Source organism: Mus pahari, chromosome 10 (assembly GCF_900095145.1).
Source record: "Mus pahari chromosome 10, PAHARI_EIJ_v1.1, whole genome shotgun sequence".
In the NCBI taxonomy this organism is placed as follows: domain Eukaryota; kingdom Metazoa; phylum Chordata; class Mammalia; order Rodentia; family Muridae; genus Mus; species Mus pahari.
This window is the reverse complement of record NC_034599.1, coordinates 33,085,408-33,099,814: the sequence shown is the minus strand read 5'-3', so window position 1 is coordinate 33,099,814 and position 14,407 is coordinate 33,085,408. Positions and strand designations below refer to the sequence as shown.

The 14,407-nt window shown below is 35.6% G+C and overlaps 1 protein-coding gene across 1 annotated transcript; it reads right to left on the bottom strand.

Moving 5' to 3' along the window:
* Nucleotides 1-11,532: 11,532 nt before the first annotated feature.
* On the bottom strand, nucleotides 11,533-12,541 carry LOC110327960 (olfactory receptor 8B3-like). Its single transcript, XM_021207276.1, has one exon. The coding sequence runs from the start codon at nucleotides 12,468-12,470 to the stop codon at nucleotides 11,541-11,543; it is 930 nt and encodes a 309-aa protein (XP_021062935.1). The 5' UTR covers nucleotides 12,471-12,541; the 3' UTR covers nucleotides 11,533-11,540.
* Nucleotides 12,542-14,407: the final 1,866 nt, after the last annotated feature.

The window sequence follows — 14,407 nt, the reverse complement described above, 5'->3', positions numbered from 1 at the left end:
TAAACTTATTTCTTGAAATTCTTCTAAATCATTCATGAGATTTATTATATACTATTTACAAAATCAGTAGTCTTATATATGACTTTTCTTAGACTGTGACGCTCAGAAACACAATTCAGTTAAAACTACCCAGACCCTAAGCAATCACTTTACTCTGCCTATACATATTTTCCCATTTGGACCTTGAACATAAAATGTAACTGACGATGTGCTGAACCTAATAAGAGGTGGTAAGCATCGTGCTTCTTGACCCACTCCAAAGCACATGAGGAATGTGGGAAAGATTATGAAGATAAACACAGCTATAACACATAACTTTAACAAATATTTCAGGAGTTCCTACTATGTACTCTGTATGGTATTTAGAACTAGAATGAAATGGTAGGTGAGCAGTAAGAAATTTATCCTTACAGAAATTACAGGCTTTAAGGCAGCGCAAGAGTTAATAAAGTAAAAAATACATGTATAATGATCCAAACTAGATAAGCAAATGTGTGATGACAACTGGTATTTACTGGAACTTACCATGAGGTATTTAACAATTCTTACCAAATGCTTTATAGTATCTAATTTAAGTTTTGTATATATACCCTTTTTACAGTAAGTTACAAAAAGCAGACAGTATCAATTCCCCAAGGTGTTATTCTTAGTAAACACAGTATGGAAAATGTATTCAATGCCTTATATCTCATTTTATACAAAAAAATGTAGGTCCGGGCAGTGGTGGCACATGCCTTTAATCCCAAGACTTGGGAGGCAGAGGCAGGCGGATTTCTGAGTTCGAGGCCAGCGTGGTCTACAGAGTGAGTTCCAGGACAGCCAGGGCTACTCAGAGAAACACTGTCTCAAACATCACCACCCCCCAAAAAGTGTAAAACCTGACCTGAATGAAACTTGCAGGCACGGACACACACACACACACACACACACACACACACACGCACGCACACACACACGAACAAAACCAAAACCCAAAAATAAAAACAGGGTACAAACCCAAACCTGTCAACTAAACTAGAGAGTCAAAGTGTATTCAAACCCTTATATCTCACTTTCTAAAAAATAAATTTAAAAATTGACCTGAATTAAATTTGCATAAGAAAGTAAAAATGAAAGACCCTAGTCACCATTTCTTTCCTTCTTATAATCATGACAGAATTACGTCCCCAAAAGTATTCACTGCCCTTTATTATACTTTCATTAAGGTAGGTCATTGTATTTCTTGGTACTGTGTCTAAAATTTACATTCTTGATTTACTCTAATAAAAATTCTTTTTGAATATGTGTGTGCATGCATATGTGCATTTGTGTGTGTGTTGTAAGTTTTTAAACATGACACCATACATCTGAAGATCTCCTGACAAACAAACAGTGTCCCTGAAAGAAAGCAAAACATTTGAATTGATCTATCCATGGAGGGAGGTGCTTTATCCTTTAGGACATTGGAAACAAAAATCTACTGTTTTTTTTTTCTAGCAGAGAGTTCACATTTCTCTTGAGAAAATAAAAAATAAAAATGTTGTCTACCATCTTCTTTCTCATAACACTTAGTTCAATTTAGATATTATACTTATGATTTTATTGTTGTTGTGAAAAAATGCTTGACAATAGCAAGTTGGATTTACCCACATGTTAATAGACACACAGGGACACATGCATGCTCAAATTAAAACACAGTGAAGAGATTGGTGGTTGGATGTAAGAGAGGGAACATGAAAATATAATAATGATAATCCCAAAATATAGAATCAATTTGAAAATATGGCTCAAAAAATTAAGAGTAGAGTATTGGCAAGTATATATTTGCTGTAATGAATAGTTCTCTTATCAAACTTAGGACCCACTTAACAAGATAGAAATCATGCTTGGTACTGGAATCCTAGCAACAACCCAAGGATAGTAAGGTCAAAGGTCTAAGAAGTTAGAACTACCACTTACAAAACTAGCATAATTCCTAAGTATTTTAAAAATATCTTTTCCTTATGCCCACATATATGTGTAGTTCTCACCCTTCGTAATGGATACTTTAAATTTGCAGAAGCCAGAGATGATTACAGAAAATTACAAAAAATCAATATCTAGAGTTGTAGAGTTCAATCCCAACAAATATATCTATGGTACATTGGAATTAAGGATTATTGAGAGAGAAGAGAAAGGAAATACTATGTGAGCCAGACAATCAGAGTTCCGGTGAGATAATGTCTCCTAGGAATGCCAGAATTTTCAGTGATAAAGTTTCACCAAGAAGACTTCCTTCACATGAGCTAATGTAGGACAAAAACTTAAAACAAAACTAAACAAAACAAACAAAGAAAAACCAATAAGAACCCTAACTTGGGTATCCTCAACCCTACCCAAAAAATTGTAGGCAACTACAAATTGATGATAATAGGAGACATAGTCTTATCCAATGATTAACAAACACAATTGGTTATCTGATATCAAATGATTAGACCTAAAAATGTATATTCAACTAATGTTATGAAAATTGAGCATGATATATATATATATGTATATATATGTATATATATGTACATATATGTATATGTATGTAAGAATTATATATATGAATAATTAATGAAAAAGGAGGTTGTGAATTTGAAAAAAGAAGGATGAATATATGGCAAGGTTTAAAGGGAAGAAAGAGTAAATGAAATAGTCTAATTATAAACTGAAAAATTACTTTTAAAAAGTTTGGCATATTTGTGACAATGATAATCAAAGTATTTTGTTCCCCTTTCTAAAAGGACCACTCACATGTTGGTCTTCCTTCTTCTTGAGCTACATATGGTCTTCATATTGTGGGTATTCTGAGCATTTGGGTTAATATCCACTTATTACTGAACACATACCATGTGTGTTCTTTTGTGATTAGGTTACCTCACTCAGAATGATATTTTCTAGTTTGAGCCATTTGCCCAAGAATTTCATGAATTTGTCATTTTTAATACTCTGTGGTGTAAATGTACCACATTTTCTGTATCCATTCCTCTGCTGAAGGACATCTGGGTTCTTTCCAGCTTCTGGCTATTTTAAATAAGGCTGCTATGAAAATAGTGGAGCATGCGACCTTTTTATATATTGGGGAAACTTTTGGGTATATGCCCAGGAGTGGTATAGCTGGGCTCTCAGGTCCAATTTTCTGAGGAATCACCAGACTGAACTCCAGAGTGGTTGTACCAGCTTGCAATCCCACCAACAATGGAGGAATGTTACCCTTTTTCCACATCCTTGCCAGCATCTGTCTGCTTTCACCTGAGTTTTTGATTTAGCCTTTCTGACTGGTATGAGGTGGAATCTCAGGGTTGTTTTGATTTGCATTTCCCTGATGACTAAGGATGTTCAACATTTCTTTAGGTGCTTCTCGACCATTTGATATTCCTCAATTGAAAATTCTTTGTTTAAATCTGTAATACATTTTTAATAGGATATTTTGATTGTCTGGAGTCTAACTTCTTGAGTTCTTTGTACGTATTAGATATTAGCTTTCTATAGGATGGAGGATTGGTAAAGAACTTTTCTCACAGGAGCAAATATGGGGACAAAGTGTGGAGCAGAGACTGAACGAAAGGCCACCCATAGATTTTCCCACCTGCGGATTCATCCCATATATAATCATAAAACCCCAACTCTATTGCGGATGCCAAGCATTGCTTGCTGAAAAGAGCCTGATATAGCTATTTATTGAGAGGTACTGCCAGAGGCTTACAAATACAGAGGCAGGTGCTCACAGCCAACCATTGAACTGAGTGCAGGGTCCCCAATGGGGGAGTTATAAGACTGAAGGGTCTGAAAGAGTTTGCAACCCCATAAGAATAAAAATATCAACCAACCAGAACCCCCAGAACTCCCAGGGACTAAGTCAACAACCAAGGAGTACACATGGTTCCACCTTCTCATGTGTAGCAAAGGATGGCCTTGTCAGGCATCAATGAGACAAGAGGTCCTTGATCCTAAGAAGGCTTGATAGATGCCCTAGTGTAGGAGAACTGAGGCAGGAGTGGGTGGGTGAGTGGAGGAACACCTTCATAGAAGCAGGGGCAGGGAATGGGATGGAGGATTTCCAGCAGTGGGGGAAACTGGAAAATCAGATGTAAATGTGTAATGTAAATAAAGAAAATATAATATGAAATAAAGTAAAGAAAAGAAAAGAAGATATATTGACTTCAATAGAAGCTGTTCAGAGATGAGAAGCATTAATTCTAAATAATACTTCTAAAATATGCTACAAACATTACAAGAGGGAAATGAGAAACTACATACACAGCAGCAATATCTACACTAGCTATGATTTTACTGGCTATTTGCAGGAATAGTTTTCATTACCTGAGGAAAAAAATGTAAGTTTATACTTATAGTAGGAAAACAATGAACGTTTTATTTGGAAGCATTCAAAAATATGATCAATGTTACAGGCACAGCTCATTGTAATAATTGTCAGAAAAAAGAAGACATACTCCAGAAGGATCATGAAGATGTTTTACAAGACTCATATTTTCTTTATTTTGCTGCAAAAGACATGAAGTTAGCTTCCACAATAGTATGTATATGTATCTCAGAAATATTACTGAATTATTCCAAATATTTTTAGAATTTTCATTGAGTTAGATATGATAAGACAATGAGACTATGCATTTATCCTGCATTTATCCTGGTTACACATTAGTGAGTTTAAGTTCAAATGGTGTCCTTGGGAGCCCCCCACCCCACTCACATACACACATAAACAAATAAACCCACAACAACAGCAGTTGAAAAATAATTATGTTACAATGTCTTCTTTTCTAAAACATTAATGAACTATACAAGTATTATAGACAGACAATATTGACACATGTCTTTAATCTCAGAACTAGGAAGATAGGGACATGTGGATCTGTGAGTTTGAGGAAAGTCTTATCCACAGAGTGACGTCCAGGACAGCCAGGGCTACAAAGAGAAATTCTATTTTGAATATACTACTACTACTACTACTACTACTACTACTACTACTACTACTATGGTTTTATTATTATTATAATAAAATAAAATTTAAATTAGTCTCACAAAATATTATTTGTTATGTTTTAAGTGTTTATAATAATTGTACTTCTATAATTTGAAAATATTGAAACTTTAAAAATACAATAAATATTAAAGACAATAAATTGAGTAAAATTTCACTACTGAAGTCCCGTAGTTAAACACATACTATTTCTTTGCCCAAGTAAGAAGCAGAAGACACATATTTGCAGCAAATCCTCCACCAGTTTAGCATTTTTCTCAGGTCAACTTTCACATCTTCATTGCTTCTATTATTGATTCATCGTTATTAGGGACTCCAATGATGGATTGCCAGTTCTCATTCATTTGCAGGCAATGTTTCCTTACCCCCAACAATATCAGATTATGTGTACACTGTTCATTTGTACGATTTCATAGTATGTATTTTGTGACATTATCTCACTTGTAAAATGGACTTTAAATATTTAACATTTTGTAGTATTTTGGTCTAATGTTGTTTATATTTTATGTTTATATTTTAATATTGGGCCTCTGAGACTGGTTGCCCTAGAGAAGAAAGAGTCCCTACATAAACACTAAACAACCCTGCCCCAAATTATTTTTGATTATTAAATAAAAATGCCAATATCCAATACTTGGGCAGAAGAGACGAAGAGAGTGTTTAATTTTTATGGTCTTGGGGTCAGCGGAGAATCATGATGAAAGGAAATGCAGGAGAAGGAAGAAAAGGACACCGAGGGTTAGGATTTAAGAGAACGTGAACTGTGGGAAGACCAATTGGTGTTAAGAACAGCCCAGATGAAACAAAGAAAGTAATAATTTGAGATTATTGCTAGGAAAGTAGATTCTAACAGCATTCATGGTAGACAGCAGCTCAGCTCTGGTGCTTTTTAAGGTTTAATGTAAATATAAAGGTTGTATGTAATTTTTATCCAGGATTGGCAGAATAATATCCTCAGGTCGAAATATAAATAATTTCTACAGTTTTTATTGATACATTGTGAATTTCATATAATGCACACCAATGCTACTCATCTCCACATCCAAACATGTATGTTCTCTACCTTTGCAACAACCCTCCAAAAAAATGTAAATAAGTAGGTAGATAGCTAAATAAATAAAGTAATGAAATAAAAAATAAAGCCATCTTTCAGTGAAAGCTGCGCTATGGTGTATGCCCAGAAAGTATTCTTCCAGTCTGTGAATCACTTAAAATACTTCACTGATACAATATATTGACTTTAATTAACTTTATTTGCTTTCTATATTTTCTCAATGTCATATTTTCTAATAGATGACTCTTAGGTTATCCAAATATATTTTCCAAAAGTTTTATAATTTAAATATTTGTATTATGATTTTGGTCCATGTCTGAGGAGTCATTTTTTTGTGTATGGTTTCCTTTGTGAATATTTATTTTAAAAAAGAAATGTTTAAAATATCTTTTCTCGGTGAAACTAATATGCTGTTATAAAGCAATGAGATACATACATGGAAATCTGTGTTTTTTCTTTTCTTTTTTTTTTACATTTGAAATGTGATCCCCTTTCCTAGTTTCCCCTCTGAAAATTACCTATCTCCTCCCACCTCCTCCTACTTACCATCCAACCCAATCCTAATTTCTGACCCTGACATTCCCCTAAACTGGGGCATATAAACTACACATGACCAAGGGCTGCTCCTCCCATTGATGACTGCCTAGGCCATCCTCTGCTACATATATAGCTAGAGTTATGAGTCTCACCATGTGTATTCTTTGATTGGTGGTTTAGTCCCAGGGAACTCTCGGGGGTACTGGTTAGTTCATATTGTTGTTCCTCCTATGGGACTGCAAACCCCTTCAGCTCCTTGGGTACTTTCTTTAGCTCCTTCCTTGAGGACACTATGCTTCTCCTTCCAATGGAGCATTGTGACCTTCCACTTCTGTATTTGTCAGGCACTGGCAGAGGGTATCAAGAGACAGCTATAGCAGACTCCTGTCAGTAAGCACTTGTTGGCATCCACAATAGTGTCTGGGTTTGGTGGTTGTTTATGGGATGGATCTTCAGGTGGGGCAGTCTCTGGACAGTTATTCCTTCAGTCTTTCCTTTACACTTTGTCTCTGGAACTCCTTCCATTTGTACTTTGCTCCACCTTCTAAGAAAGACCAAAGTATCCACACTTTGTTCTTCCTTCTTCTTGAGTTTCACCTGTTTTCTGAATTGTATCTTGGTTTTTCTGAGCTTCTAGGATAATAACCACTTATCAGTAAGTGCATACCATGTGTGTTCTTTTGTGACTGGGTTGCCTCACTCAGGATGATATACTCCAGATACATCCATTTGCCTAAGAATTGTATAACTCACTGTTTTTAATAACTGCTTAATTTGTAAATGTACAACATTATCTATATCCATTCACTTGTTCAGGGACATCTGGTTTTTTTCCAACTTTGTGCCATTATAAATAAGGCTGCTATGAACATAGTGGGGCATGTGTCCTTGCTACATGTTGGAGCATCTTCTGGGTATATGCCAAGGAGTGGTATTGCAGGATCATCCAGTAGTTCTATATCCAATTTTCTGAGGAACTGCCAAACTAATTTCCAAAGTTGTTATACCACCTTGCAGGCCCATCAGCAATGGAAAAGTATTCCTCTTTCTCCATATCCTCTCCAGCATCTGCTGCTTACTTGAGTTTTTGATCTTATCCATTCTGAATGGTGTGAGGTAGAATCTCCGGATTGTTTTGATTTACATTTCCCTGATGGCTAAGGATGTTTAACATTTTTTTTAGGTGCTTCTTAGCCATTCAGTATTCCTCAGTTGAGGATTCTTTGTTTATCTCTGTACCCCATTTTTAGTAGGGTTATTTGGTTTTCTGGAGTCTAACTTCTTGAATTCTTTGTATGTATTGGCTATTAGCCCTCTATCAGAAAGAAATACCCTAAAGAAATACAAACAGTCATTAATAATATTCTCCCAAACAAACAAACAAACAAACAAAAAATCCAGGACCAGATGAGTTTAGTGTAGAGTTCTATCACACCATCAAAGAAGACCTAATTCCAATACTCCTCAAACTATTCCACAAAATAGAAACAGAAGGTATTCTACCCAATTTGTTCTATGAATCCACAATCGCTCTATACTTAAACCACAGCGAGATTCAACAAAAAAAGAGAATTTCAGATCAATTTCCCTTATGAATATTGATGCAAAAATACTCAATAAAATTCTCGCAAACCAAATCCAAGAACACATCAAAATGATCATACATCATGATCAAGTAGGCTTCATCAAAGGGATACAGGGATGGTTCAACATAAGGAAATCCATCAACTTTATTAAAAAAAAAAAAACCAAAAATCTAAAAACAAAAACAAAACAAAACAAACAAAACAGAAAAAAAAAAACATGATCATCTCATTTGATCCTGACAATGCATTTGACAATATGCAACATCCGCTCATGATGAAATTCTTAGAAATATCATGAACTCAAGACACATACCTGAATATAATAAAAGCAATATACAGCAAACTAAAAGGCAACATCAAGCTAAATGGAGAAAAACTTGAAGCAATCCCACTAAAGTTAGGGAATAAACAAGGCTGACAACTCTCTCCCTATGTATTGAATATAGTACTTGAAGTCCTAGCCAGAGCAATTAGAAAACAAAAAGAGATCAAAGGGATACAAAATGGAAAGGAAGAATTAAAAATATCACTATTTACAGATGACATGATAATATACATAAACGACCCAAAAAATTTTAAAAGATAACTCCTAAACCTGATAAACAACTTCAGTGAAGTAACTGGATACAAAATTAACTCAAAAAAAAAAAAAAATCAGTGGCCTTTCTCTATTAAGGATAAACATGCTGAGAAAGAAATTAGGGAAACAATACCCTTCACAATAGTCACAAATAGTATAAAGTACCTTGGTAGGACTCTAACTAAGCAAGTGAAAGATCTGTATGATAAGAACTTCAAGTTGCTGAAGAAAGAAATTTGAGAAGATCTCAGAAGATGGAACGATCTCCCATGATCACTGATTGGCAGGATTAATATACTAAAAATAGCCATCCTGCCAAAAGCAATCTACAGATTCAATGCAATCCCCATCAAAATTCCAACTCAATTCTTCACTGAGTAAGAAAGGGCAATTCGTAAATTCATCCGGAATAACAAAAAACCTAGGGTAGCAAAAACTATTCTCAACAACAAAAGAACCTCTGGTGGAATCACCATACCTGACATCAAGCTATACATCAGAGCAATTATGATGAAATCTTCATGGTACTAGTACACTGACAGACAGGTAGATCAAGGGAATAGAATTAAAGACCCAGAAATGAACCCACACACTTATGGTTACTTGATCTTTGACAAAGGAGCTAAAACCATCCAGTGGAAAAAGATAGCTCTTTCAACACATGCTGCTAGGTCAATTGGCAGTTATCATGTAGAAGAATGCAAATCAATCCATTCTTATGTCCTTGTATATGACACAAGTCTAAGTGAATCAAGGCCATCTACATGAATCCAGAGACACTGAAACGTATAGAGGAGAAATTGGGGAAGAGCAGATATGGGCACAGGGGGAAAATTCCTGCACAGAACAACAATGGCTTGTGCTATAAGGTCAAGAAAAAAATCGCAAGGATTCTGTAAGGCAAAGGACACTGTCAATAAGACAAAAAGGCAACCTACAGATTTGAAAAGGATCTATATTAATACTAAATCCAATAGAGAACTAATATTCAATATATGCAAAGAACTTAAGAAGTTAGACTCAAGAGAAACAAATAACCCTAAGAAAAAAAAATGATATACAGAGCTAAACAAAGAATTCTCAACTGAGGAATACCAAATGAATGAGAAGCACCTATAACAGTGTTCTACACCCTAAGTCATTAGGGAAATGCAAATCAAAACAATCCCGAGATTCCACCTTACCACCAGTCAGAATGGATAAGATCAAAACTAGGTGACAGCAGATGTTGGTGAAGATGTGGAGAAAGATGAACACTCCTCCATTGCTGGTGGTTTGTAAGCTGGCACAACCATCTGGAAATCAGTTTGGTGGTTCCTCAGAAAATTGGACATAGAACTACTGGAGGATCCTGCAATACCACTCCTGGGCATATATCTAGAAGATGCTCCAACATGTAATAAGGACACATTTCCACTATGTTCAAGAAGAATATATTTATATTCTGAAAATTGCTTCAGGGGCTGAAAGTTTGGATCAGTGAGTAAAGCCCTTTTATAATCTGGATTCTGATCACCTGAATTTACATAAAGCTGGGTGTTCTATCTCAAATTGATCATCTGAATGTTTCTAAGGTGAGGGGAGGAGAGAGGAGAAAAAAGGAAAATTCTTAAAAGTGAATGGGCCACTAGCCTGGGAAACCCATCAGTGGACAAGAAACACTATACCCAAAACAAGATGGAAAAGGAAGACAGACATCCAAAAAATCTATACTTTTCCATGTGTACTTTGTGGTGAGATTACATTATGCTCGCTCTCTCTCTCTCTCTCTCTCTCTCTCTCTCTCTCTCTCTCTCTCTCTCTCTCTCTCACACACACACACACACTATCTTTCTGTTTCTCTTTCTCAACCCACACACTAGAAACACATAGATAAAGAAAAAAACAAATTGTATTAAAATAAATTTCTTTCAAAAACTATCAGCAATTTCACTGCAATTATTATTATTATTATTATTATTATTATTATTATTATTATTATTATTATTTGGTTATATGACTTATACACCCATATGTATACATTTGTGTAAAAAACTTTTCAGATAAAGTTTAAGAATCCCTTATTTAGTGCATAGTTGCAAGAGTAGCATATATAATGATGTAACTAATACATGCTGGTTAGATTTTGCCAAATTGACACTTGCTAAAGTCACCAGCAAAGAGAGAGTCTCAGCTGAGAGGTTGCTTCTATCATACTGGCTTGTAAGCCTGACTTTGGAGGAAATGTCTTGGTACTTTGTTCTGTGAAAGAATCCAGCCCACTGTAGGGAGATTGTCCTAGGCAGGAGGAAGCAGAGAAAACCTTTTAAGGCACTTCAGTGAGAAGCATTCCTCCATTTTCTCTGCTTCAGTGTTTTTTGTGCCTTCATGTCCCTCAATGACAAATTATGACCTGTAAGCAAAGAAGCCATTACCTCTTTCAAGTTGTTCTTGGCCAGTGTTTTATCACAGAAATGAAGAAAGACCTCTTGATTGTTTAAAACCAGGAAACTTCTCTCTTCTGTGGTTTCCATTAACTAAGTTCAGCCTCATAATATGTTGAGGAAGAGACAGGCTTGTTTTTATTATTATTATTATATCACACATATCACACATATCCATTTCAACAAATGCAGTATCTCAAAATTTTCAGAATGGTAATATTTCATTAAATGGCAAAAATTAAATTAAAACATATAAGAAGAAAATGGGAAATACAAAGATACAAATTAAATATGTTGACTAAATATAAGATATATTTAAAGCTAAAAGTGCATGCATGAAAATATATGTATCCAGTTAAACCTTCCACCTTGCCAAACTTTTTCTTAGGGCAAGTTTAACATCTTTATTTTTCAAACTGTAGATTAATGGATTCATCATAGGAACCACATTGGTATAAAAAACAGAAGAGATTTTTGCCCTTTCCACAGACCCAGGTGAGGAAGGTGTGAAATACGCAAATGCTCCTGAACCAAAGAACAGAGAAACAGCAATGATGTGGGAGCTGCAGGTACTGAAGGCTTTGGACCTACCCTTAGAGGAACTGATGCGGAAGATGCTGGAAAGGATAAAACCATAAGAGATAAAGATGGTAGGAGTGGAACCAATGATGTTGATGACCACTATGACATAAGCTACAAGCTTATTAACATAAGTGCTTGTGCAGGAGAGCTGGAGCAGAGCAAGGATGTCACAGAAATAGTGGTTGATGTTTGCATCACAGAATGTCAATGTCAGCATACACACAGTGAGAGCTACAGCCTCAGAAAATGCCATCAAATAGGAACAAATCATTAGTTTTAAACAAACTTGAGGGGACATGATCACATTATATAAAAGTGGATTACAGATGGCCACATATCGATCAGAGGCCATTGAAGTCAGCATATAGCATTCAGAAACAACGAAAAAACAATAGAAATAGAGCTGAGTCATACATTGCATATAGGAAATGACATTCTGTCTTAATATGAAGTTCATGAACATTTTGGGAGTGAACACAGAAGAATAACAAAAATCTATAAAGGACAAGTTAAAGAGGAAAAAGTACATGGGTGTGTGAAGATGTGAATTTAGCAAAACTAGAATAATCAAACCCAAATTTCCCAATGCAGTGACTAGATACATTGCTAGAAACAGAAGGAACAGGGGTATTTGGAGATCAGGATGATGTGTTAATCCTACAAGAATGAATTCAGTCACCAAGGAGACATTTATTGAGTCCATTCTTTTCTAAGGGAATCTGTAGACTCAGGAAAAAGATTTGTATTAGAAGATGATCCACAGTCTGTCATGGGTCAATCAGACCTGCAATGTGCATGCTGGGAAAGTTTCTTCTAGTTCCAATTATGTCTACTGAATTACCTGGTGCAGTCTCAAGCAAATTGTCTTACAGAAATAAGGCTGAAAAAGAAAATATATGCAAAGAATAAAGAAGAAAAGGGACAACCTTCTCCCATCTAATTTTTTCTTCACCTGAGTCCTCCCTACACTAATGATGTCTTGGCAACCCAGAGCTAATTTCTGCAGCTACAGATTTTCCTCTGCAATGATATGAATGAAAAACATGTGTAAAATCCAAAACTATAAGAACAAGAGTGATGTAACTGCTGCCCTATATCACAGAGTCACTTGAAGACATGAGTCCTGGGCATTCATGAAAACCATAAGAGGGATACTGGAAATCCAGTGTCTGCTTATGTCTATCACTACTCTTTCTTTCCTGTGATGGCTTTCTTCTGCAACTTTCCCTTAGTCACCAGTTACATAGGCTAGAAAAGAAACAGCTTTGCTAAAGATCTTCCTATATTAAGAAATATGTTAATCTCTCTCTCTCTCTCTCTCTCTCTCTCTCTCTCTCTCTCTCTCTCTCTCTCTCTCTGTGTGTGTGTGTGTGTTAATTATTTAAAAAATAAATTTTCTTACAGTACATTGTGAGGACAGTTTCTCCTGTCTACACTCCTCCCCATTCTTCTGTACCTTTCCTCTCCCCTTGATTTACTCATCCACTATGTTCTCATCAGAGAAGAATAGGCCTCCAAGAGACAGCAACCATACATGACAAAACAAGATTAATAACAAAAGGCAAAAGTCCTCATATGGAGGCTAAATGATGCAATTCAATAATAGGAAAGGAGTCCAGAACCAGGCAATGACTCAGAAACACCCACTCCCACTGTTAGATATTCAAATCCAAACCTGGAAGATTTTTTTGTGTTCCTATTTATCCATGTTTATCTGGTAGAAACATTTCAGGTTCCAAGGATTTATTTTGTATCTTGTCAGTCTAAGAAGGTGTAGACAAAATTTAGTGCCTGAATCTTCCTGGAATGATGGTTGAATTTTAGAACACAATCTGTGATTAATACTTTGAGTCTTTACTTGAAGCAGAAAAAATAATATGAACTGTAATGATTTCCCACTGCCAATGATAAGGCACAGAAGATTTCATGTGGGCTTAGCTGCAGAACACATTCGCTTATAAACAGTGTGGATGTGTGGCTGCCTCTTCCCCAGAGAATAGCATTTAGATAGACGAGTGAACCTGAGAACTGTGTTAAACCCTGGATGATGATCTGTTTTTAGATCTTGAGGACCTCATGGATTTTTCTCTTCACTTTGTGGTAAGGGCATCCCCAGTGGATGCAGAAAGATAGAATTTAATTTTCCCAGTCATCTTGGGATCTGTAGAGAAATGTGTGTTTTAGATTCTCCATCTATTCCTTTCTGCCATTAAGTGAAAACTCCCCACAGACCATAGTCTGGGTTCACCAAGTTATGTGGCTGGTAGGTGTGTGGCATGTTGTATTACATCACCTCCAGAGCTGGGTCATGTGAAATAACATGACATATTTCTTGAGAAAATTTTACTTATAAACATGCACTAAACAGTTCTGATTGTCTTGTTCAGCCAATAAGACTTATTTCATTTTTCCATAGTTATTCTAAAATGACTAATTTGATAGTATTAAATGTATCTACTTTTCTTTCATAGATATTTCTTTTAATGCCATTCCATAATAATTTCCTAATGTTAGGTCATAAACTTCCCCCTCTAGTTGAAGCCTTAAAAACGTCTTATTGTTCATTGTTCACATTTTGTTTCATTAGAGGCAGTGATAATATACATTTTCTTTCTCCTCCTCCTTTTCTTCCTCCTCCTC